General features: G+C 44.7%; 1 protein-coding gene across 1 annotated transcript; it reads left to right on the top strand.

Moving 5' to 3' along the window:
• Positions 1-243: 243 nt before the first annotated feature.
• On the top strand, positions 244-24,294 carry ephb4b (eph receptor B4b). Its single transcript, XM_055007390.1, is given in 22 exon segments — positions 244-739; positions 2,576-2,646; positions 2,726-2,868; positions 2,957-3,323; positions 3,836-3,998; positions 5,061-5,191; positions 5,193-5,217; positions 5,475-5,623; positions 5,960-6,164; positions 6,544-6,671; positions 6,764-6,929; positions 7,953-8,049; positions 8,934-8,989; positions 9,080-9,193; positions 16,382-16,629; positions 16,953-17,099; positions 17,670-17,738; positions 18,339-18,388; positions 18,565-18,664; positions 18,780-18,973; positions 19,735-19,893; positions 23,146-24,294. Coding segments are annotated over 22 exon segments (2,979 nt in total). The 5' UTR covers positions 244-648; the 3' UTR covers positions 23,252-24,294.
• The last annotated feature ends 1,931 nt before the right edge of the window (positions 24,295-26,225 follow it).

Raw genomic sequence — 26,225 nt, 5'->3', positions numbered from 1 at the left:
AAGGAATCAAACGCCTTGTAAAAATCTAAGAAATTATTTTGAATCTTTCTGCTTCTCAGACTGTTGTTGGTGACGTCACAGGAGACATGCGCAGAAGAGCCACACTCGGTTTTTCTCCACATTCCTTCACAGCCTGCCAGTCAGCGCTAACCCCCGCCCCCCTAATGACTGACAGGCCCTCCAGCCATTCCTGTCCTCTGGTGGGCGGGGGCTGTGGCATAGAGGGCGGGGCTGTGGCGGAGTGGGTGGGGCCTGAAAGTTTGAGCTTTTGTCTGAAGTCTGGATGTTCGATGTGAACTGGGAGAACTGGGAGCACTGGGAGCACTGGGAACTCTGGAGGCCTCACCTGTGTGTTTACCTGCCCGTTCCCTCCTTCAGTACCTCCGGGTCCAACACCGACTCCTCTCCGCCCGCCAGGACGCCCCTCGGAGCTCCCCTCTCGGCCTGGGAGGCAGCCTCGCCCCGCTGCTGGAGGAACCGAGGCGGACAGCGGCTCCATGTCCGGGGCCTGCTACCCTCCGACCGGATCTCTGCGGCCTTTTACTAACACTGTCCGGGCTCGGATGACGTCAGGCATCAGGGATCGATAGCGCTGATCGGCTCGGCTCGGGTGCGCTCGGGTCTGGATTGGGGGTTCCGGGAGGAGACATGGAGGGAGCCCCGGGAAGGGCCTCCTCCTCCGGGCTGCAGCTGCTGCTCCTCCCGCTGCTGCTGCTGAGCTGCTGCTGGGCCGAGGAGGGTGAGTGATCGATCCCTGATCAATACCTGATTATTACCTGATCAATACCTGATCAGTACCTGATCAATACCTGATTACTACCTGATTACTAACTGATTAATACATTATCAATACCTGATTATTACCTGATTAGTACCTGATCCATACCTGATCAGTACCTGATTAGTACCTGATCAATACCTGACATTAACTCCAACAGAATAAGCTAAACATTAATTTTCAAGCAGTGGAAAAAGTCCGATATTCTCAGATTTGCTGCTTTTCTTCCTTCCGTTCTGTAACCTAAATGTTTTCGAGTTTTTTTCTGTTTCTAGTTGTTTTTCTACTTTAATCATTCAGTTTTTATTAGTTGACGTTGAAACTAAAACATGTTTTTCTGCTTTTCTCTCTTTAATTTCACTGTAAACTGATTATTTTTTCACTTTCACTACAGAAATTCTGCAGTACTCACAGTATTTGTACTACTCTTACTGCAGGAACTCCTCTGACTTCAAATGTTTTCATTTTCAGTAGAAAAGTTTTTACTGTTTGAGGATAAAAGTGTCAGAATGAAATGAAATTAAATAAATCTTTATTATTTCCTGTTTGTGGAGAGTCAGAGAATCTGTTGTAATGAAATAAGCAAAATATGTACTGCAGTACTTTTAAACAAAAACTCATTCTGTTCATCAAACTGGAGCCCAGAGTTTCTACTACTGTAGTACACATGTTTCACTACTTCTGTTACTGCAGTACATGTCCTCAGATGCCGTACTTCTGTACTCAGATGCAGTATTTCTGTCCTTAGATGCAGTATTTCTGTCTTCAGAAGCAGTACTTTTATCTTCTCCATCAGACCACACACACTGTGTAAACATCCTTTGGCGTCGTCATGGTGATCCTCTTGTCGTCCTCTTATCGCACACGCTCAGTTTACTGTGTGTCTGACTTGATTGCTCTGTGAGCAATGTGTGTTCTCTGAATGTTCTCTAAACGTTCTCTAAGTGTTCTCTGAAAGTTCTCTAAAGTTCTCTCGGCTAGGTTATCAGCCTAATTGGGTTTAAGATCAGCATCCATCATGTTTGTAAAAACTAAAGGATTTAATTTGTCATCAGCAGGTCTGTCCTCACAGAGTTAGAAGAACCTGCTGTAGGTTCACCTCCAGACCAGAAACATTCTCACAATATTACTGATGATATTATCAGTAATACTCCTGATAATATTATTGATAGTGTTATTGATTACTGATAATTGGCTGTTCATTTGGTGTTCATCAGCTGTTCATTCAGTGTTTATCAGCTGCTCATCAGCTGTTCGTCGGCTGTTCATCTGGTGTTAATCAGATGTTCATCAGGTGTTCGTCAGTTGTTCATTTGGTGTTCATTAATTGTTAATCTTGTGTTGATCAGCTGTTTATCAGCTGCAGGTAAATATTGAAACTTTCAGTTTCACCATTTCAGAATTCAGAGACAAACTAAGCTGTTCATTATGTTGTTAGTTTAGTTCATTATGTTTTATAGGATGAATATTCTACTGCGGTTCTACCATGTCTAAATGTGGGAACATTAGCAGAACATCAATAGAACATTAACAGAACATTAATATACCATTAATAGAACATTTACGGAACATTAATGGAACAGTGAAATGTTAAATGACAGAATGATATTAGTTTAATGGATCAATAAACCAACAATGATCCCTGTTTCATGTCTTTAAAGAAACAACCTGTCTCACTGTCTCTACCTGTCTGTCTGTCTGTCTCTACCTGTCTGTCTGTCTGTCTCTACCTGTCTGTCTGTCTGTCTGTCTCTACCTGTCTGTCTGTCTGTCTCTACCTGTCTGTCTGTCTCTCAGAGGTTCTGATGAACACCAAGCTGGAGACGTCGGAACTTCGATGGACCAACTATCCGGCTGATGATCCACAGGTACAGTCATCAGTTAGCTTGTAGCTAACACTACCATGCATTTCAGTGGAGGATCCTAACCGCTAACCTCTGATCTCAGTGGGATGAAGTGAGCGGCTTCGATGATGAGAAGAACAGCGTCCGGATCAATGAGATCTGTACGCCCAACAGCCCGTCCTCCTATTGGCTGAGGACCCGCTGGATCCCACGGAGGGGGGCAACCACGATCTACGTCGAGATCCGGTTGGTGGATCCGATTCACGCGTTGATTGATTGATTGATTGATTGGTTGATTGATTGGTAAATTTATTGATTGTACGTTTCCCTGCAGGTTTACAATGGTGGAATGTTCCGGTCTGAACCAGCGCCACTGTAAGGAGACCTTCACCCTGTACTCCTACCAGTCTGACAGCGACGAGGCCACGCCCACTCACCCCGCCTGGATGGAGAACCCGTACGTGAAGGTGGCCACGGTGGCCGCCGACCACCTGCGTCAGAAAGGCAGCCGGGAGGGCCGGTCCAACGCCAAGGTGCTGCGCCTGGAGGGGCTGCGGGGGGCGGGGCTTTACCTGGCCTTCAGCTCTCAGGGCGCGTGCATGGCGCTGCTCGCCGTGCGCATCTTCTACAGGAAGTGCTCGCCGCTCCGCCGCGCCTTCGCCTCCTTCCCTGAAACTGTCCCCCACTCACTGGTGGAGCAGGTAACTTAGCTGTAACCATGGAAACGGTACACTTGAACCACACCATAACCATGGAAACAGTACACTTTAACCACACTGTAACCATGGAAACGGTACACTTTAACCACGCTGTAACCACGACAACACTACACCTTAACCATACTGTAACTATGGTAACACTACACTATAACTACGCTGTAACCATGGAAACAACACACTTTAACTATGCTGTAACCATGTTAACACTGCACTTTAACCATGGTGTAACCATGGAAACGATACACTTTAACCAGGCTGAAACTATGGAATAACTACATTGTCACCACACCATAACTATTGACATGGTACACTTTAACTACACTGCAACCACGGAAACAGGACATTGTAACCAGGCTCTAACTTAACTGTAACCACGGCGATAGTAGCTTTCCTTTGAAGCTCTGTGTGTGTGTGTGTGTGTGTGTGTGTGTGTGTGTGTGTGTGTGTGTGTGTGTGTGTGTGTGTGTGTGTGTGTGTGTGTGTGTGTGCTGCAGGCTCAGGGTGTGTGTGTGGAGAACGCCGTGACCCCCCCTGGTGAGCACTCCCGACCTCCCAGCATGCTTTGCGGCGAAGACGGTCAGTGGGTAGGGCAGCCGGCGTCCAGCTGCGCCTGTCGTCCTGGATACGAGGCGGCCGACGGAGACGAGCGCTGCAGAGGTGAGACTGGAGGAGACTCACTCTGAGGCGTCTCGCTGTAGGTCTGGAGGAAACAGCAGCAGGAACAGTCAGGAACAGTCAGGAACGCTGTGGATCAGCTGACAGGCCCACAGGAAGCTCACTGTGGAAGCTTCCTGTTATTCTCTGCGAGGTCAGAGGTCAGCTGACCAGGATGACGGGGGCGGGGCCAGAGCTGAGGGGAGGGTTCAGAGGTCAGACTGCTTCTGGGAGGGAGGGAGGGAGGGAGGGAGGGAGGGGTGTGTTAGTGTTGTTCTACTCTTTTCATCATCTGTAGGAGATGTTCCACCATCATTTATAGAAGATGTTCCATCATCATCTGTAGATGTTCCACCATCAGCTGTAGATGTTCCACCATCATCTGTAGGAGATGTTCCACCATCAGCTGTAGATGTTCCACCATCATCTGTAGGAGATGTTCCATCATCATCTGTAGATGTTCCACCATCAGCTGTAGATGTTCCACCATCATCTGTAGGAGATGTTCCACCATCATCTGTAGATGTTCCACCATCATTTACAGAAGATGTTCCATCGTCATCTGTAGATGTTCCACCATCATCTGTAGGAGATGTTCCACCATCAGCTGGAGATGTTCCACCATCAGCTGTAGATGTTCCACCATCATCTGTAGGAGATGTTCCACCATCAGCTGGAGATGTTCCACCATCAGCTGGAGATGTTCCACCATCATCAGTAGAACATGTTCCACCATCATCTGTAGAAGATTTTCCACCATCATCTGTAGATGTTCCACCATCAGCTGGAGATGTTCCACCATCATCAGTAGAACATGTTCCACCATCATCTGTAGAAGATTTTCACCATCATCTGTAGATGTTCCACCATCAGCTGTAGATGTTCCATCATCATCTGATGTGTTTCTGAGCCATGCTGACTTTATTTATTGAGCCGGTGTGATCAATAAATCACATTATCTGGGATCAGTCTCCATGTGATGGTTGAGATTTTAAATCCCTCAGATGCTAATGCTAAAGCTAATGCTAGTGCTAATGCTAATGCTAGCTCTGTGTCTGTGTGCAGCCTGTCCGTCGGGTCAGTTTAAGGCGGGTTCAGGTACCACCGGCTGCACCTCCTGCCCCGACAAGAGCAGCACCCTGGTCCCAGGCTCCGCCTACTGCCCCTGTCACCATGGATACCACCGAGCCGACTCCTGACCCGCCGCACGCCGCCTGCACCCGTAAGACGCTTCACCTTCATTCTGTCTGCTCAATCCTACCTTTCCCATAATGCTTTAAGTCCCCTTTAATCACCCCCGCCCCGCCCCTTTAATGACATCACTGGGGCACCGGAGATTACCTGGTTGTGAGTAGTTTGTGTCACACGGGTCCCTCAGGTGTTTCTCAGGTGTGTGACCATGAAACTCTCCTGACAGCCGTTTACCTGTACCAGGTAAGAACACATGACAGTCTGAGCTCTACCCCCCCCCCCCCCCAGGACCTCCATCAGCCCCTCGCTCCCCCGTCAGCCAGATAAACGACACCTCAGTGACCCTGGAGTGGACCGAACCGCTGGACCGGGGAGGACGAGGAGACCTCAGCTACCGGGTCCTGTGCGCCGCCTGCGGGGCCGCCGTCCCCCCAAAGGTACCAGTTAGACCAGTAAGACATCAGTAACAAACCAGTAACACACCAGTAACACACCAGTAACACATCAGTAACAACCCAGTAACACACCAATAACACATCAGTAACACACCAATAACACATCAGTAACACACCAATAACACATCAGTAACACACCAGTAACACACCAATAACACATCAGTAACAGACCAGTAACACACCAGTAAGACCAGTAACACACCAGTAACACATCAGTAACAAGCAAGTAATAGACCAGTAAAACCAGCAACACATTAGTAACATTAGTCAGCCCCGTCTCCTGTCCTCTGACTCCGCCCCCTGCTCCCTGCTCTTCAGGGGTTGGTCAGTCCCTGCTCCCCGTGTGATGACAGCGTCCTGTACCGGCCAGAGCAGCGAGGTCTGACTCAGCGCCGTGTCATCGTCTGGGGGCTCCGCCCACACACCAAGTACATCTTCACCATCCAATCACTGAACGGCGTCTCCGCTGTCAGCCAATCAGAGCCGGCCTCGGCCAGAGTCAACGTCACCACGAGCAGAGACGGTAAGAGACTGCATTACCCAGAATCCCCCTCTCACCAATGGAGCTACATATTCCAGTTTCACTTTAGATCCACGTTTAATGAGCACTGAATAAAAAAGACTAAAACAAAAGATAGAGACTAGAGAGGGAGGCCACCAAGGCTCCTATGACTCCTCTGAAGGAGAGACTAGAGAATAGAGAGGGAGGCCACCAAGACTCCTATGACTCCTCTGAAGGAGTTCCAACTTCAGACTGTTCATCCAACAACTGTTGTCTGTTCTACACCTTATTGATCAGTGAATGATTGATTATTGGTGTGTGTGTGTGTGTGTGTGTGTGTGTGTGTGTGTGTGTGTGTGTGTGTGTGTGTGTGTGTGTGTGTGTGTGTGTGTGTGTGTAGGTCCTCCTGCAGTCTCTAGTCTGAGGAGAGCAGCAGCTTCAGACTCTAGTCTGACTCTAGAGTGGAACGTTCCAGTTCTCCAGAACCAGAACCAGGTCCTGGACTACCAGCTGCGTTACTGCCTCAAGGTACACAACACACACACACACACACACACAGACACACACACACACACAGAGACACACACCAGGCTGTGATGTAATGCTGATGTCACCGGCAGGACGGCGAGGGGGCGGGGCAGTGGCAGTACGTGTCCAGCAGGTCTTCCTCGGTGGTTCTGACGGGGCTCCAGAGGGCGACCCGGTACCAGGTCCAGGTTCGAGCTCGGTCCCAGACCGGATACGGAGCCTTCAGCACCGCCAGCAGCTTCAACACACTGCCAGACGGTACACACACACTGTAGTGTAGTGTTGTTGTTGTTGTTACGTTGTTGTTCTGTTGTTTTTCTGTTGTGTTGTGTTATTGTTGCTGTATTGTTGTGTTGTTGTATTGTTGTGTCATTGTCATTGTGTATTGTTGTTGTTTTGTGTTGTTATTGTTGTTGTGTTGTGTTCTCATTGTGTTGTTGTGTTGTTTCTATTGTTGTTGTGTTGTAGCTGTGTTGTTGTTTTTGTTGTGTGGTTGTTGATGTATTGTTGTTGTGTTGTATCGTGTGGCTGTGGTTGTATTGTTGTGATGTTATTATGTTGTTTTTGTGTCGTGTTGTTGTGTTATGTCATTGTGTTGTAGTGTCATTGTTGTCATGTTATTGTGTCATGTGTTTGGGTTGTTGTTGGGTTGTGTTGTTGGGTTGTGTTTGGGTCGTTGTTGTGTTGTGTTGTGTTTGTGTTGTGTTGTGTTATGTTTGGGTCACTGTGTTGTGTTTGGGTCGTTGTTGTGTTGTGTTTGGGTCGTTGTGTTGGTTTTGGGTTGTTGTGTTGTGTTTGGGTCGTTGTTGTGTTGTGTTATCATTGTGTTGTTGTTGTTGTCATTGTGATGTAGTGTTGTGTTATCACTGCGTTGTCGTTGTGTTGTTGTCATTGTTATGTTGTTGATGTTCTGATGTGTTGTTGTTGTCTTTTTGTGTTTGTTGTTGTGGTATTGTGTTGTGATGTTGTTGTTGTGTTGTCATTATATTGTTGTGTTATTGTTGTGTTGTTGTTGTGTTATTGTTGTGTTGTTGTGTTGTCTCTTCAGTGTGTAATGGCCTCAGACTCATCCTCCTCTAATTACCACTCATTCTATTTAAATGTCAGCTTTCATTTATTTACATAGTTACACTGGTCCTGGTTCTGGTTCAGGTTCTGGTTCTGGTTCTGGTCCTGGTTCAGGTTCTGGTTCTGGTTCTGGTCCTGGTCCTGGTTCTGGTCCTGGTCCTAGTCCTGGTTCTGATCCTGGTTCTGGTTCTGACTCTGGGTCTGTTCCAACAGGTGAGGGTCCGTCTCACCTGGTAGTAACCGGAGTTCTGGTCTCCATGGCGATACTGCTGCTGGCCGCCGTGGTGACGGTCGCTGTGTACTGTTACCGGTGAGTTCTGAGTGTGTGTGTGTGTGTGTGTGTGTGTGTCTCTGTGTGTAGGTGTGTATAGTGTGTGCGTGTGTGTGTGTGTGTGTGTGTGTGTGTGTGTGTGTGTGTGTGTGTCTCTGTGTGTAGGTGTGTATAGTGTGTGCGTGTGTGCGTGTGTGTGTGTGTGTGTGTGTGTGTGTGTGTGTGTGTGTGTGTGTGTGTGTGTGTGTGTGTGTGTGTGTGTGTGTGTATTGTGTGTGTGTTCAGGATGCTCCCTCCCTGCTCCCTCAGCAGAACAATAGTCGTCCCTGACCTCAGCAGGGTGGAGACACAACGACTATATAAAGAAGAGAAACCCGACACTGAGACAGAGATGGACAGATAACCACATTCCTGACAGACAGACAGGCAGAGAGACAGACAGACAGGCAGGCAGAGACATAGACAGTTTATCGACAGACAGGCAGGCAGAGAGATAGACAGACAGGTACAGACAGACAGTTTACGGACAGACAGTATCTCCAGAGGAAACAAAAATCCTGCAGCTGCTGAAATAAACAACCTCAGTCTCACTGGAAAGAGAAAGACTCTGATGGAAAAAGCTCCAATTAAATCTGGACTAGAGTTCACCAGAAGACATGTGGAGACTCTGAAGACACCTGGAAGAAGGTTCTTTGGTCTCAGGACACCAGGATGGAGCTTTATGTCCATCAGACTAGATGATATGTTTGATGGACACCAAACACTGAACATCATCACAAACATACCTTCCCCACTGTGAAGCACGGTGGTGGCAGCATCATGATGTGAAGCACGGTGGTGGCAGCATCATGACAGGAAGCTGTCACATGTCTGTCTCTCACCTGTCTGTCTGTCTCTCACCTGTCTGTCTCTCTGTCCTTCAGCAGGAGGACTGACTCCACCATCAGTGATAAGAGTGGACACTACCAGATGGGACAGAGTGAGTCTGACAGCCAATCACAGTCTGAGTTGTAGCTTAGCCAATGAGACGGCCCGATACAGGTGACTGATGATGATGATGCCGTTTCAGCGATGAAGGTCTACATCGACCCGTTCACCTATGAGGATCCCAACGAGGCGGTGAGGGAGTTCGCCAAGGAGATCGACGCCTCCTTTGTGAAGATCGAGGAGGTGATCGGAGCAGGTAAACATCTGACATGTTCTACAGGGTCAGGGGTTCTGAGATGTTCTACAGGGTTCGGGGTTCTGAGATGTTCTACAGGGTCAGGGGTTCTGACATGTTCTACAGGGTTCGGGGTTCTGACATGTTCTACAGGGTCAGGGGTTCTGACATGTTCTACAGGGTCAGGGGTTCTGACATGTTCTACAGGGTCAGGGGTTCTGACATGTTCTACAGGGTCAGGGGTTCTGACATGTTCTACAGGGTTCGGGGTTCTGACATGTTCTACAGGGTCAGGGGTTCTGACATGTTCTACAGGGTCAGGGGTTCTGACATGTTCTACAGGGTCAGGGGTTCTGACATGTTCTACAGGGTTCGGGGTTCTGACATGTTCTACAGGGTTCGGGGTTCTGACATGTTCTACAGGGTCAGGGGTTCTGACATGTTCTACAGGGTCAGGGGTTCTGACATGTTCTACAGGGTTCGGGGTTCTGACATGTTCTACAGGGTCAGGGGTTCTGACATGTTCTACAGGGTCAGGGGTTCTGACATGTTCTACAGGGTCAGGGGTTCTGACATGTTCTACAGGGTCAGGGGTTCTGACATGTTCTACAGGGTCAGGGGTTCTGACATGTTCTACAGGGTCAGGGGTTCTGACATGTTCTACAGGGTCAGGGGTTCTGACATGTTCTACAGGGTTCGGGGTTCTGACATGTTCTACAGGGTTCGGGGTTCTGACATGTTCTAGAGGGAACTTTTAAATATGAGATGGTTTTTCTTTAGAGTCTTTGGGGCAACCAGCTGATGTTCTTTAAAGCGTGTAGAAAGAGAACTGGAACCTGGAAATGTGTTACTGAACTCTAACTATTTCAGAACTTATTTAGGAACGTTTTAGAAGGTTATGTGAACATTAGAAAAATTATCCAGGAATCAGTTTAGGAACTTTTAAAGTAACATTGTAGAAACCAATGAACATTTTGGGGAACTTTATTCCAGTAGAGGAACGTCTTGATCCTCCTTGATGAACCTTTATGAGAATCCAGGAAGCTTTGAGAGGAACTTAGAGGAACATTTTAAAAGAATCTTGGAAGTACGTTATGAACTGTTGAAAACCCGACATACAGAACTTTGTCTGGAACCAAAAAGCCCTGTGAGGAAACATTTAAAGGAACATTGTTGGTACCTGAGAGGATTCCAGGAACTTTTAGAAGAACTTTCTAGAAATCTGTAAACTTTTGAAGGTGATTACTGACGGACTAACTGAGTGATACTTTTAGCACTTTGTACAGATTTTATTGGAACCTGAGGATGTTTGTAGGAACTTCAACCATCCAAGAACTTATTCAGAATGTTTTATGAGAACCTTTCTTTTTTTTTCTCATGTAAGTTTTTATTAATTTCAAACTAACAGAAACAAACAGCAAAAAATATATAAATTAATTTAAAGAAAAAACAAACAAACAACAAAACTGATACATTAGTCAAGATGATGCAGACAAGATATGTGGTGACCATGAGTCAATAAAGAAACAACAAAAAACAAACAAAAAAATGGCAGCAACCACATATTATTTCTACATCTCATGAATATCATTGATTTTATACAGATGTTCTGCATCACTAATGTGAGCCAGGAAAACCTGCCACATCTGGCTAGTTTTACTTTGGACGTTGGTTACCACGGCGATCATACTCTCTAAAGCAGCTGTCTGTCATCAGCTGAAAACATTCTGTAAATTCTGGCTTCCATGGGTTCTTCCAGTTCCATCAGATGATTGTTCCCCGACATACAGCCGTTAGAATCAGTCTAAGCTCTGCCTCACACAGACCTGATGGTATCAGAGACGTATCTCCTAACAGACAGCTGAGGGGATCCTGGTAGAGATCATTGAAGCCCCTCAGTATCGTCTTGCAGAAAGGAACCCTTCAACAGTCCCATATAGCATGAAGAAGTCTACCCTCTTCTTCTTTATTACATTTCCAGCACTGTTTATCCTGGATTAATCCCATTTTAAACAACTTCAGGGGTGTAAAATAATATCGATGAACAATTTTATAATGGATAAACTAACTTCTGCATCCCTAGTAGCTCACCCCACATTAGAAGTCACATCTTGCCGTGTTTCCTCATGAATCTCTTTACCAGGTCTTTCTGCCATAACAGTCTCAGACTTTCACACAATCTTTTTTGTATGTTTGACTTTTAAAAAAAAAAAAAAAAACCTGATACAGAATGTGAAATATGAGGTAAATTTAGAAATTTTTGGACCTCATTCTCCTCTACCTCTACACTTTCTAGTTTAAAAATTGATTTCATACTACTCCTGAGCTGCAAATACTTCCAGAAATCCCGTTTTTCATTTAAATTAAATTGCTGTTTAAGGTCCTCAAATGATATAAATGTACAGTCTTTAGAAAGATCATTGACAACACGTATCCCTTTTGTCATCCATGTATCCCAATAAAAAACCTTTTTTCTGATACAGATAAAAGAATTATTCCATATAGAAGAATAGCTTTGCTTTTATTGTGAAAACCCCAGAAATTTGTGTGTCCTCGCCCACTGAGAGTGCTGTAAAATTAGGCTCCGCTCTTTTGTCTGTGTTCCTATATTTTTCTGAGATTTCTAAAACCCCACATGGAGCTGCTAACACCTCCTCTATTTTACCCATCCTGGGTTAGATCTGTGATTTGTCCAATGCCTTGTTCATTTATTCATTTCAATGCAATTCCATATGTTTTTGAATTATGTTATACAACTCCGTATTAGAGATCCAATCCACCACGTTCTCTGGAGACAAACTGTTTTTTCAAGGCTATTCTCACTTTTTTTACCTTTCCACAGAAAGTCTGTAATGAGATGATTATATTGCTTAAAAATTCGATCTGAAATAATAACTGGTACCATCATAGAGACATAATTAAACTGTGGGGCTATGACCATCTTAATAACATTAATTTTCTCCCATAATGTTAGATTTAATAATTTCCATTTGTCCACATTTATTTTAATTTTTTTAATTAACGGTGTCATATTAATAGAAATAATGTTTTCAATATCTGGACTTAGCCTAATTCCTAGACATTTCATTCCAGTTGGAATCCATTTAAATCCAAATTTTGAAATAATTGGTTGGTTAAACTCTTTTGATATTGGCATAGCTTCAGATTTTTGCCAGTTTATTACGTAACCTGATATTTTTGGGAAGGATTCAACTAGAGATAAAACATTGGGAATAGACATTCTGGGGTCGTTGCTCAGTAATTCGATATCATCTGCATACAGGAACATCAACCCCTTTAATATCCAGTACTGCCCTGATAGCAGCAGCTGGAGGTTCCAGAAATAATATAAAAAGTAGAGGACTGAGAGGATCTCCTTGTTTAGTACCACAGGTTAATTTAATAAAGGCTGATATTATCCATCCATCCATTATCTATACACCGCTTATTCCTCACTAGGGTCGCGGGGGGTGCTGGAGCCTATCCCAGCTGACTCGGGCGAAGGCAGGGGACACCCTGGACAGGTCGCCAGTCTGTCGCAGGGCTACATATATAGACAAACAATCACTCACACATTCACACCTACGGGCAATTTAGAGTAATCAATTAACCTCAGCATATTTTTGGACTGTGGGAGGAAGCCGGAGTACCCGGAGAAAACCCACGCATGCACAGGGAGAACATGCAAACTCCATGCAGAAAGATCCCGGGAAAGCCGGGACGCGAACCAGGGATCTTCTAGCTGCAAGGCGAAAGTGCTAACCACTACGCCACTGTGCAGCCCAGGCTGATATTATTCCATTTGTAATTATTGCAGCTCTAGGATCTGCATAAATCACATTCATCCAACTGATAAAACTTTCCCCACATCCACATTCTCTCAGAGTATGTGGTAAAAAGCCCTCCTCCACCCTGTTGAACACCTTTGAGCATCTAACAACAAGGCAGCTGTTGGTGTGTTTTCATCCTGATTCAGCTGTATGGGATGTAACAGGGATCTTATATTATCTGTCCATGACCTTCCCTTTATGATTCCTACTTGGTCTGCATGTATTATGGACGGTAAAATATTTTCTAACCTCTTAGCGAGGACTTTTGTAAGAATTTTACAGTCCACGTTAATTAGACCAATGGGCCTAAAACTTCCTGGATCTGTTAGATCTTTATCCCTTTTAGCAATTAAAGAAATTAACACTTCATAAAATGTTTCTGGTAATTTACCAAGTAGGAATGATTCTTTAAAGACAAGGACAGGGGCTAGTTTATCGACATATGTCTTGTAGTCCTCTGAGGGAAAGCCATCTAAACCAGGTGATTTTCCAGCATTTCATTGATAAGGCAGCACTTTTTACCTCCTCTGCTGTTATGGGACTATCCAGATAATCTTTCTGATCAATTGATATTTCTGGTAAATCGATTTTTGAAAAGAATGCTTCATAATCGCTCACTGTTGGGTTTATTTCTGATTTGTAAAGTTGGTTATAGAAATTTGCAAATGTCTTCTTAATCTCCTTCATGTTTGTCAACAGTTTCCCTTTAGTCTTTTAACAGCAGCTATAACGTGACTAGCCTCCTTTTCATGCAGCTCTCCAGCCAATAACTTCACAGATGTTTCACCACTTTTATAAAAACTACTGTTTAGTCTGAACAGGGCGTACTCAGCTTTTTATTATATGTTTCATTTGTTTGACGTTTCAGGTCAGGTATTTTTTTAAATGCTGTATCATTATATTTTTCAGATATTACCTTCTCTAATTCTTTGAGCCTTGACTCAAGATTATTTATTCTTTGTGTTTGTTCTCTTTTGTTTTCAGGAGAACCTTTCAAGAACAAAGGAACATTTTTAAAATTAGAACCTTTTGGAAACTTTAGTAGAAATTTTTGAGGGGACTTCCATGGTTCCGAGGTAACTGTGGAGAACTTTAACCACCCAAAAACTTAGTTAGGAACATTTTAGGAGAACCTTTTAAGCATAGAGAAACAACAACCTCAAAATTTCTTCTCGGAACCTTTCCATTAATCCAGGAACCTTTTGGGGAAATTTCTAAACCTTTAAAGGGGACTTCCATGTTTCTTCTGTAACCTTTTTAGAAACTCTGGAGAACGTTAACCAGTGGAGAACTTAATGTGGAGGATTTTAGAAATGAAGTAACATTATTTCAATGAGTGAAGCAGGAACTCTTCAGGAACTTGTAGAAACGTTTTAGTACCTCACATTTAAAGAGGTTGTGGTATTTATTAGGAGTCTTTCTCCTGAATAAACATTTTAGAACCTTTTAAACTCTGGAACCTCAGCTGAAACATTGACAGAACAAAGCCTTTAGCTCCTGAAGACAGAACATGAACTGCTTCACGTTTCATTTTCAAAGTGTTTCAGACAAGAACTTTCCCATCGTCAGGAGAACCGCTGTAAAAACACCTCATCACATTTGTCCTGCGACACCAATCCTGTTTTATTAAAAGCAAACATGAGACTGTGTGTGTGTGTGTGTGTGTGTGCGTGTGTGTGTGTGTGTGTGTGTGTGTGTGTGTGTGTGTGTGTGTGTAGCTACTGTAACAGTAGAACTGAGTGATGACATTAGTCAGATGTAACTGGAGAACCTCTGCTGAGGAAACAAAGTGCAAGGTTTTACCACCGGCTGGCTAAAGACACAAAGACACACACACACACACACACACACACACACACACACACGCACACACACACACACACACACACACACACACCTCATGCACACACACACACACACACACACACACACACACACACACACACACACACACACACACCTCATGGACACTAGCCATCTTTGGACACCTTCTTCCCATTAAATAGTTCTTTATCTTCATGACTATTTACTTACATTATAGATTCTCACTGAAGGCATCAAACTATCAAACTATAAATGAACACATCTGGAATTATGGAGAAAACAAGCAATTGTGAAATGACTCTAAACATGTTTAATATTTTAGATTCTTTGCTTTGATTCCTGCTTTGTTCACTCTTGTTATTCTCTGGATGAGCTTCATGAGGTAGAACCTGAAATGGTTCCACATCACAGGTGTTCCTTGTCAAGGTTCATTAGTGGAATTTCTAACCTTCTTAATGGGGTTGGGACCATCAGAAGTCAGGTTGGTCCACAGCTGACAGCCCTATTGGACAACTGTTAGAATCCATATTATGGCAAGAACCAATCAGCTGAGAGAACCGACAGTCCATCATTACTTTAAGAACTGAAGGTCACTCAGTTCGGAAAATAGCAAAAACTTTGAATGAGTCCACAAGGAACTATCTAGGAACTACCCAGGAACCATCTAAGAACTACCTAGAAACCTACCAGGAACCATCTAGGAACTACCCAGGAACTTATGAAGAACCATCTAGGAACTACCCAGGAACCATCTCGGAACTACCCAGAATCTAAAATATAAACATGTTCTGACTTATTTGACGCTTTTCTGTTTCCTCCATAATTCCAGATGTTCCTTCATAGTTCTGATGCCTTCAGTGAGAATCTACAATGGAAACAGTCATGAAATAAAGCAAAACCATTAAATGAAAAGGTGTCCAAACTAAAGACTGGTGTATGTGCGTGCTGTTAGCGTGTTCCTGCTGTTAGCATGTTCCTGCTGTTAGATCGTGTTGGTTTGTTCTAATGAACCTTAGTAGAACATTAAAATCCTCTTCAGTCTCTTTGATCAGCTGCAGCTCAGCCCTGCTGTGATTGGCCAGTTCCTCATAACCGTGTGACCTCATGCGCTGCTCCAACACATGGGAGTCCCTCTGGGTTCTGCTGTCGGATCTCCTCTGTGGGTTCTCCTCTGTGGGTTCTCCTCTGTGGGTTCTCCTCTGGTTCCTGTGTAAAGACGACTGATGACTTAAGCTCTGTGTTCTCCGTGTGGTTCTCTGGTTTTAAACGTAGTTTTATGTAGAACTCCTCTAATGAGAACTTCTATGCAGACGATTGTTTTAAATCACCGTTAAATTGATAAAGTGACCTTCAGAAACACACCTGGTGACTTAACAGACAGGTAGAGCACAGGAACTCAGATCATACCTGTGCTGTACCCGTCCAGGTGAGATCAGTCATGTGATCGTAGCTGTGCTGTACCTGTCCAGATGAGTTCAGTCATGTGATCGTAGCTGTGCTGTACCTGTCCAGGTGAGTTCAGTCATGTGATCGTAGCTGTGCTGTGCCTGTCCAGGTGAGTTTGGTGAGGTGTGCCGTGGGCGTCTGAGGATCCCGGGCAGGAAGGAGAACTACGTGGCCATCAAGACTCTGAAGGGCGGCTACACGGACAAGCAGAGGCGGGACTTCCTGTCGGAGGCATCCATCATGGGTCAGTTCCAGCATCCCAACATCATCCACCTGGAGGGCGTCATCACCACTTCCTGTCCCGTCATGATCCTCACCGAGTTCATGGAGAACGGAGCCCTGGACAGCTTCCTGAGGGTGAGACAGAAAACACCTGTCTACCTGTCTGCCTCTCCTACCTGTCTGACTACCTGTCTCTCTACCTGTCCGTTTACCTGTCTGTATACCTGTCTGACTACCTGTCTGACTATCTGTCTCTCTACCTGTGTTTACCTTTCTTTATACCTGTCTGACTACCTGTCTGACTCTCTTACCTGTCTGTATACCTGTCTGACTACCTGTCTGACTATCTGTCTCTCTACCTGTGTTTACCTTTCTTTATACCTGTCTGACTACCTGTCTGACTCTCTTACCTGTCTGTATACCTGTCTGACTACCTGTCTGTCTACCTGTGTGTACAGGTGAATGATGGCCAGTTCACCACCATCCAGCTGGTGGGAATGCTGCGTGGGATCGCTGCAGGTATGAAGTATCTTTCTGAGATGAGCTTCGTCCACAGAGACCTGGCAGCTCGGAACATTCTGGTCAACTCCAACCTGGTCTGTAAGGTGAGACACACCTGTCTGTCTGCTTACCTGTCTGTCTGCTCATGTGTCTGCCTGCTCATGTGTCTGCCTGCTCACCTGTCTGTCTGTTCATCTGTCTGCCTGCTCACCTGTCTGCTCACCTGTCTGTCTGTTCACCTGTCTGTCTGCTTACCTGTCTGTCTGCTCATGTGTCTGCCTGCTCACCTGTCTGCCTGCTCACCTGTCTGTCTGTTCACCTGTCTGCCTGCTCACCTGTCTGTTCATCTGTCTGCCTGCTCACCTGTCTGCTCACCTGTCTGTCTGTTCACCTGTCTGTCTGCTCATGTCTGCCTGCTCATCTGTCTGTCTGTTCATCTGTCTGTCTGTTCACCTGTCTGCCTGCTCACCTGTCTGTCTGTTCATCTGTCTGCCTGCTCACCTGTCTGCTCACCTCTGTCTGTTCACCTGTCTGTCTGCTCATGTCTGTCTCCTCACCTGTCTGTCTGCTCACCTGTCTGCCTGCTCACCTGTCTGTCTGCTCACCTATCTGCTCACCTGTCTGCCTGTTCACCTGTCTGTCTGCTCACCTATCTGTCTGTCTATCTGTTTCAGGTGTCAGATTTTGGCCTCAGCAGGTTCCTGACTGAGAACTCCTCCGACCCGACCTACACCAGCTCTCTGGTGAGTCACCTGCTCAACAGGTAGCTAGCATGCTAACGAGCTAGCAGCCAATCAGAGGAACACCTGCTGGTGTCCAGGTGTGATGAGAAGATCAGCTGGACTCTGAAAATATTAATATTCAAATGTGTCCAGAATACAGTGTCCAATAAGATGTTTCCAGAAATTAACTAACATGTGAGGCGTGTCCCGTGATGTTCTGCTGGAGATCCTCAGAGTTCTGTCCTGGGTTCTCTGATGTTCTGTTGGAGTTCCTCAGGGTTCTGGTCTTGGTTCTCAGATGTTCCTCAGAGTTATCTGATGTTCTGTTGGAGTTCTTCAGCGTTCTGTCCTGTGTCCTCTGATGTTCCTCAGGGTTCTGTTGTGTGTTCTCTGATGTTCTGTTCGAGTCCCTCAGGGTTCTGTCCTGTGTTCTCTGATGTTCCTCAGGGTTCTGTTGTGGGTTCTCTGATGTTCTGTTCGAGTTCCTCAGGGTTCTGTCCTGGGTTCTCTGATGTTCCTCAGGGTTCTGTTGTGGGTTCTTTGATGTTCCTCAGGGTTCTATTCTTGGTTCTGTGATGTTCTCCTGGAGATCTATCTAAACATGTCTATGTTCTGCTTCAGGGAGGGAAGATTCCGATCCGGTGGACGGCTCCTGAAGCCATCGCCTACAGGTGGGTGTGGCTGCAGACGGAGGATGTATTGATTAGATGTATTGATCAGATGTATTGATTAGATGTATTGATCAGATGTATTGATTAGATGTATTGATTAGATGTATTGATCAGATGTATTGATTAGATGTATTGATTACTGATCAGGTGACTGATTATTGATCTGCTGACTGCAGGAAGTTCACGTCTTCCAGCGACGCCTGGAGCTACGGCATCGTCATGTGGGAGGTGATGTCCTATGGAGAACGTCCATACTGGGACATGAGCAACCAGGATGTAAGAATCAGTCAGAGTTCATCCTGAGAACATCCTCTAGAAGCTAGAACACACAGAACCAGAACTGTGGAACCAGAACCAACCCCCAGAGATGTTCTGTCTCTACCTGTCTCAGGTGATCAACGCCATTGAGCAGGACTACCGGCTGCCCCCGCCCCCCGACTGCCCCGCCTCCCTCCACGTCCTCATGCTGGACTGCTGGCAGAAGGAACGAGCCAATCGGCCCAGGTTCTGCGACGTGGTGGCGGCGCTTGATCGGCTGATCCGAAACCCCGCCTCCCTGAAGGTGACGCACCCGGAGGGGCCCAGGTGAGTTTGACTGACAGTTCTGGTCCATGTCTCCTCAGATGTTAAACTGATGGTGTCTCCTCAGACTTCTGTGGCGGTTCTCAGTCATCAGGTCCTGGAGATGGGAGGAAGTTCTAGACGTTTCTAGAAACGTCTTCCAGAACCTCCAGCTGGTTTCTCCTGAAGCTCCGACCATCTCCACATCCTGTAGATGTTTTCTGTTCACTGGTTCTGCTTCATTTATTTCATTGAATTCTTTATCATTTTGAACAAACTTTGAGTCGTAGACGAGCTTTTAAGCCATTTTGGACAATTTTAAGAATATTTTGTACAAATTTTATGTACGTTATTCTTTTCTCTCAATTTTTGTCTCATTTTTGTCATTTTGCGTCTCATTTTTGTCGTTTTTGTTGTAGTGTCGTTTTTTTGTTTTGTCTTGTTTTTGTGTCGTTTTTGTTGTTTTGTGTGTCATTTTAGTCATTTTGTGTCTCTTGTTTGTCGTTTTGTGTCTTGTCTTTGTTTTTTTGTCTTGTTTCTGTCATTTTGTGTCTCTTTGTGGTGGTTTTATCTCCTCATCCTGTAGATGTTTTTCTATCTCCAGACTTTTCCTCTCTACTCTGCTCATCATCTGTAGATGTTTCTCCATGCTGGATGGATCTCCAACCTGCTCCTCTGTTCTGTTTCTGCTGCATTTATTTGACTGGTTTTCCTCTCAGTGTCTCTGAGGAAACCTCTGAATGTTTGTAGCTGGACTAGACTAACATCTGTCCTGCTGTCCTCAGTCCGTCCCAGCCTCTGCTGGACCAGAGGGTTCCTCCTCCCCTGTCGGCCTGTGCTTCAGTCTCCGAGTGGCTTCGAGCCATAAAGATGGAGCGCTACGAGCAGAGCTTCCTGCAGGCCGGATTCAGCAGCCTGGACATCGTCTCCCAGCTCAACACCGAGTACGAACTTTCGTCACCGTGAAGCTGCCAGGCAGCGCTCAGGGAAAAACTCTCAGGCTGTAAAATCAACCAGACCTGAAGCCCTGAACATTTCTACCTTCACACTGTCAATATTCACTTTTAATGGACTTAATCCATCATTTCTGAGCCTCAGAACTTCATCAGTCCAGCAGATAGAACCATGACATTTAGTCGGAAAAACACATCTGAGTTCTGGTAAAAACTGACACCAGAACATCAGAAAAAGAGAAAGGACCACATAAAAACACAACAATATCACAAAAAAATGCAAAATCACTAGAAAAAGATGCAGAATTAGTACAGAGACATAAATCACCACAGAAAGATGCAAAATCACAACAAAAACACACAAAATTACTAGAAAAATATGCAAAATCACAACAAAAACACAAAATTATCAGAAAAAGGCGAAATTACAACAAAAACATACAAAATTACCAGAAGAAAATGGAAAATCATTTGAGAAAGATGTAGAATTAGAGTAGAAAGACATAAATCACTACATAAAGATGCAAAATCACAGCAAAAACACGCAAAATTACTGGGAAAAGATGCAAAACCACAACAAAAACACATAAAATTACCAGAAAAAGATGCAAAATCACTAGAAAAAAGATGGAAAATCACAACTAAAAGAGGAAAAATTATGCCAAAAAACCCTAAATCAACACAAAAAGATGCTAAATTGGTACAGAGAGCCATAAATCACCACATAAAGATACAAAATCACAGCAAAAACACACAAAATTATTATAAAAAGACACAAAATCGACACTTAAAGATGCAAAATCAACACAAAAAGATGCAAAACCACAACACTTACCACAGAATGATGCAAAATTATCAGAAAAAAATGCAAAATTAACACAAAAAGATGCAAAATCACAATAAAAACACAAAATCAGCCCCCCAAAAACGAAATTACTCCAGAAAGATGTAGAATTACTACAGAGAGAACTCACCACATGAACGTGCAAAATCACAACAAAAACACGCAAAATTACCAGAAAAAGATGTGAAATCACAACTAAAAGAGGCAAAATTATGCCCAGAGAGTCACAAAATCAACACAAAATGATGCAAAATCAGCACAAAAAGATGTATAATCACTAAAAAAACACAAAATTACCAGAAAAAAATGCAAAATTAGTACAGAGAACCATAAATCACCACATAAAGACACAAAATTACTCCAGAGAGAGAGATGTAGAATTACGGCAGAAAGATGTAGAATTACTGCAGAAAGATGGAGATATACTGCAGAAAGATGTAGAATTACTGCAGAAAGATGTAGAATTACCACAGAAAGATGTACAATTACTGCAGAGAGATGTAGATTTACCGCAGAGAGATGTAGAATTACTGCAGAAAGATGTAGAATTACTGCAGAAAGATGTAAAATTACTGCAGAAAGATGTACAATTACTGCAGAAAGATGTAGATTTACTGCAGAAAGATGTAGAATTACCGCAGAAAGATGTAGAATTACCGCAGAAAGATGTAGAATTAGTGCAGAAAGATGTAGAATTACTGCAGAGAGATGTAGAATTACTGCAGGAAGATGTAGAATTACTGCAGAAAGATGTAGAATTACCGCAGAGATGTAGAATTACTGCAGAAAGATGTAGAATTACTGCAGAAAGATGTAAAATTACTGCAGAAAGATGTAGAATTACTGCAGAAAGATGTAGATTTACTGCAGAAAGATGTAGAATTACCGCAGAAAGATGTAGAATTACTGCAGAAAGATGTAGAATTAGTGCAGAAAGATGTAGAATTACTGCAGAGAGATGTAGAATTACTGCAGAAAGATGTAGAATTACCGCAGAGATGTAGAATTACTGCAGAAAGATGTAGAATTACTCGAGAGAGATGTAGAATTAATGCAGAGAGATGTAGAATTACTGCAGAAAGATGTAGAATTACTCGAGAGAGATGTAGAATTACTGCAGAGAGATGTAGAATTACTGCAGAAAGATATAGAATTATTGCAGAGAGATGTAGAATTACTGCAGAGAGATGTAGAATTACTGCAGAAAGATGTAGAATTACTGCAGAGAGATGTAGAATTACTGCAGAAAGATATAGAATTACTGCAGAAAGATGTAGAATTACTGCAGAAAGATGTAGAATTACTGCAGAAAGAGATAGAATTACTGCAAAAGGAGATAAATCACCACATGAAGATGAAAAAAAATGCTAAAAATGACCTGAAAACAGAGGTGAGATGATGACAAAAAGTCACTAAATCACCATAAAAAATGCAAACAGATCTAGACACTGGATTTGGTGTCTGGTCATTTCCTCTAGAACCAACTGGAATCATCAGTATTATGGGATGTATCGTAGTGTGATCATCAGTATTATGGGATGTCTCCTAGTGTGAACAGTTAAGAATCCTAGAAACAGTCATTGGTTCCCTGGATGTGTTTCAGAGAAAACTTTAGAAAGGTCATTCTGAGAGAACTTTAATGTTGGTAGGTGTTTGGTCAGAACTGGAACCAGGACCATCTAGAAACTGGGTTCTTTCTGGGAGAACTTTAATGTTGGTAGGTGTTTGGTCAGAACTATTAGAGGAACCAGGACCATCTAGGGACTGGGTTCTCTCTGGGAGAACTTTAATGTTGGTAGGTGTTTGGTCAGAACTATTAGAGGAACCAGGACCATCTAGGGACTGGGTTCTCTCTGGGAGAACTTTAATGTTGGTAGGTGTTTGGTCAGAACTGGAACCAGGACCATCTAGAGACTGGGTTCTCTCTGGGAGAACTTTAATGTTGGTAGCTGATTGGTCAGAACTGGAACCAGGACCATCTAGAGACTGGGTTCTCTCTGGGAGAACTTTAATGTTGGTAGGTGTTTGGTCAGAACTATTAGAGGAACCAGGACCATCTAGGGACTGGGTTCTCTCTGGGAGAACTTTAATGTTGGTAGCTGATTGGTCAGAACTGGAACCAGGACCATCTAGGGACTGGGTTCTCTCTGGGAGAACTTTAATGTTGGTAGGTGTTTGGTCAGAACAGAAACCAGGACCATGTAGAGACTGGGTTCTCTCTGGGTCAGAATAAGGTTCTAATAAAACTATCTGCTGCGTTTATGAAGTTCTGAAATGACGGTCGGTTGAAGTTCTGGTTGATTTTAAAATACTTTTGAATCCCTTTTGAATGAAACATCCGTCCAGTGTTTACTGTCCTGACTTCCTGTCCTGACTTCCTGTCCTTCCTGTTTCCATAGAGACCTGCTCAGAGTGGGCGTGACCCTGGCAGGACACCAGAAGAAGATGCTCTCCTCCATCCAGACGCTCAGGATACACAAAGCTCCTCCCACCCTGCTCTACTGACCAGTCACAGCCCAGCAGACCTCTCTATGACCAATTCACTCTGATCCACCAATGGGAAGACACCTGAGAGGCTCCGCCTTCCCGTGGTCCAATCAGAGTCCAGAGTTAAAGAAGCACAATAACTTTACACTTCCTGTTTGACTCAACAAGACTCCGCCTACCTAGGTATCTGACCAATCAGCTGGAGATCCATCAATCCGCACCAGCCAATCCACTGCTCAGGAAGCCCTAAGCTCCGCCTACCTTTAGTCCACACCAGCAGCCATCGGCCAATCAAACAGCGAGAACATTGGAGGACGTTGTTCTTGTTTGGATTTTATTTTCCTCCTGTTCTAGTGAAGCCCCGCCCACTGCAGGAAGCTCAGCAGGGATTGGTTCACAGCCAGAAGCCTTAAAACAGACATACCAGCTGATTGGTGGCTGAGTTCTGGGTTCTGTTACATCTAGAAGATGGAGAACTCCTGATAGACAAACGGAACCTTTACAGTTCTGAACTGAACCACAGGAACCGACAGACTCTTCAGAACCGACCCAGCAGAGCCGTGATGTTCTCCGTCAGGAACAATCTGGGATTCAGGTTTCTTGGACCGTTTAAAGAACATCGTGGATTAAACTCCGCAGAACAGATGATCTCCATGGGTTCCGTGATATTCGGGTTCCTCTGAAGGTTCTAGATGTTTTAAGTTCTACTGCAGCTTCAGGATCTTCGTAGTCTGTGAGGAACGTTCTGGTGGATCTTCAGAGGAAACCTTGGAGAACACTACCTGAGATTTCATGGGGACATTAGAACATCTTCACGTTCTATCCAGGTGACTGTGGTTCTGCAGGGGCTGAAGGTTCCGTCACACAGCAGAACACTGAGACTCCAGCACAGAACCCTAACCCAACCCTACCAGAACCTTACTGACGTCTGTAGATCCCTGAGCGTGGAACCCTTTAGAACTGCTTTTATATTTTAGCACTTTTTGTACCTGATATCAGATCAAAGTTTTTATACTAAACTTCCTTTTCAGAAATAAATGACTTTTTGTAAAGAAAAGAAAGTGTGAACGTGTTCTATGTCTGGACGCTGTGTGGAACCAGGGAGGATCAGATCCGAGATCCTGGAGTCAGTCGGTCCATTAGAACCCAGTCGACCAACTAGAACACACTCAGAGTCTCTGTTCAGGTTCTTCTGTCTTAGAACCACGAGTCCTCTGATAAAGACGAGTCACTGACCTGCTGAATATTCCTTCTCCTGGTCGGGTCCAGAGTTCTGGATATACTGAAGTTTATTGAGGACTTTTGAAGATGAACCATGGAGAACGCTGTAATCAGTTCAGGATGTGATGAATGTGTGGATGAGGGTTTCAGCAGCAGGGAAGGAGGCATGTGATGTTCTAGAGGTGGAAGAACATGGTCCAGGTGATCTGGTTGGTGTGCTGTTGGAAGGTGAGGTTGCTGAGAATGAATCCCAGATTACGGATGTGAGGAGATGGAGACAGAGTGGAGTTATCGATGGTCAGGGTGGGGCTGTCAGTGTTCCATCATTATCATGTCTGATTTATCATAGTTTAGCTGTAGAGAGTTATTTTGCATCCATGTTCTTATTCCACTGAGGTAGGTAAGGGTGGAGCAGGTTGTTGGGGTATGAGGGGCCAGTTGGTTAGGGTGGAGCAGGTTGTTGGGGTATGAGGGGGGCAGTTGGTCAGGGTGGAGCAGGTTGTTGGGGTATGAGGGGGGCAGTTGGTCAGGCTGGAGCAGGTTGTTGGGGTATGAGGGGGGCAGTTGGTCAGGGTGGAGCAGGTTGTTGGGGTGATGGGTTTGGTTGAGATGTAGATCTGTATGTCGTCGGTGTAGCAGTGGAAGTGTGGACCAAGTTTCCAGATGATATTACCAAGAGGGAGAATGTAGAGGATGAACAGGAGGGGGCTGAGCATTGAACCATGGGGGACACCTGGCAGCAGAGGAGCAGTTATTGATGCTGATGAACTGTTGTTTGTTTGAAAGAACCTGAGCCAGGAGAGAGTGGTACTGCTGATATTGAGTGATTCCAGGAGGGACAGGAGGATAATAAAAATAATGGATTAGATTTATAAAGCATTTTCTATTAAGGCATACTCAAAGCGCTTCACAATGAATCCATTATTCATTCACTCACACATTCTCACTCAGCGGTGGTAAACTACATTTGTAGCCACAGCTGCCCTGGGGCAGACTGACGGAAGCGTGGCTGACAATCTGCGCCTACGGCCCCTCCGACCACCACCAACATTCACACGCATTCATACTCCAGTGTGAGTAGCAGCACTGGAGGCCAGGTGGGTAAAGTGTCTTGTCCAAGGACACAACAGCACATGACTAGGACAGAGTGGGAATCGAAACGCCGACCTTTCGATCATTGGAAGACCCGCTCTACCACCTGAGCCACAGCCGCCCGATGGATGGAATGGTTGATGGTGTCGAAGGCTGCAGTGAGGTCGAGGATGGCGAGGATGGTGAGGATGGTGAGGATGATGAGGATGGTGAGGATGATGATGGTGAGGATGATGATTATGGTGAGGATGGTGAGGATGATGAGGATGGTGAGGATGGTGAGGATGATGAGGAGGCCAGAGTCTGCAGAGAGCAGGATGTCGTTGGAGGCTTTAAGAAGGGCTGTTTTAGTGCTGTGAACATGAAGTTCTGCTAAGAGGACAACCGGTCATGAAGACTCTGAGTGTTTCTGTCTAAGAACGTCTACAAAGATCACAAATAACCACAGAATAGTTAAATCACAGAGAACCGGTGGAACCCTGAACCTAAAAATTCGTCACTAACATCTGGTTTCTCTGGGTTCCTGCAGGTCAGCTGTTCTGAGAACCTTCCACGTTCTGTAACTGATCATCTTTAGGATTGACCCAGTTGGTTATTAGTAATAAATGTGTTCACAGTTCTTTAGTTCTTTATCTCTGATTTCAGCTTCTTCGGTATTTCCTGTTTCTTTCCTCTGTGA

The sequence above is a fragment of the Amphiprion ocellaris genome, chromosome 23 (assembly GCF_022539595.1).
Source record: "Amphiprion ocellaris isolate individual 3 ecotype Okinawa chromosome 23, ASM2253959v1, whole genome shotgun sequence".
In the NCBI taxonomy this organism is placed as follows: domain Eukaryota; kingdom Metazoa; phylum Chordata; class Actinopteri; family Pomacentridae; genus Amphiprion; species Amphiprion ocellaris.
The sequence above is the reverse complement of the archived record's forward strand: the minus strand, read 5'-3'. Positions and strand labels throughout refer to the sequence as shown.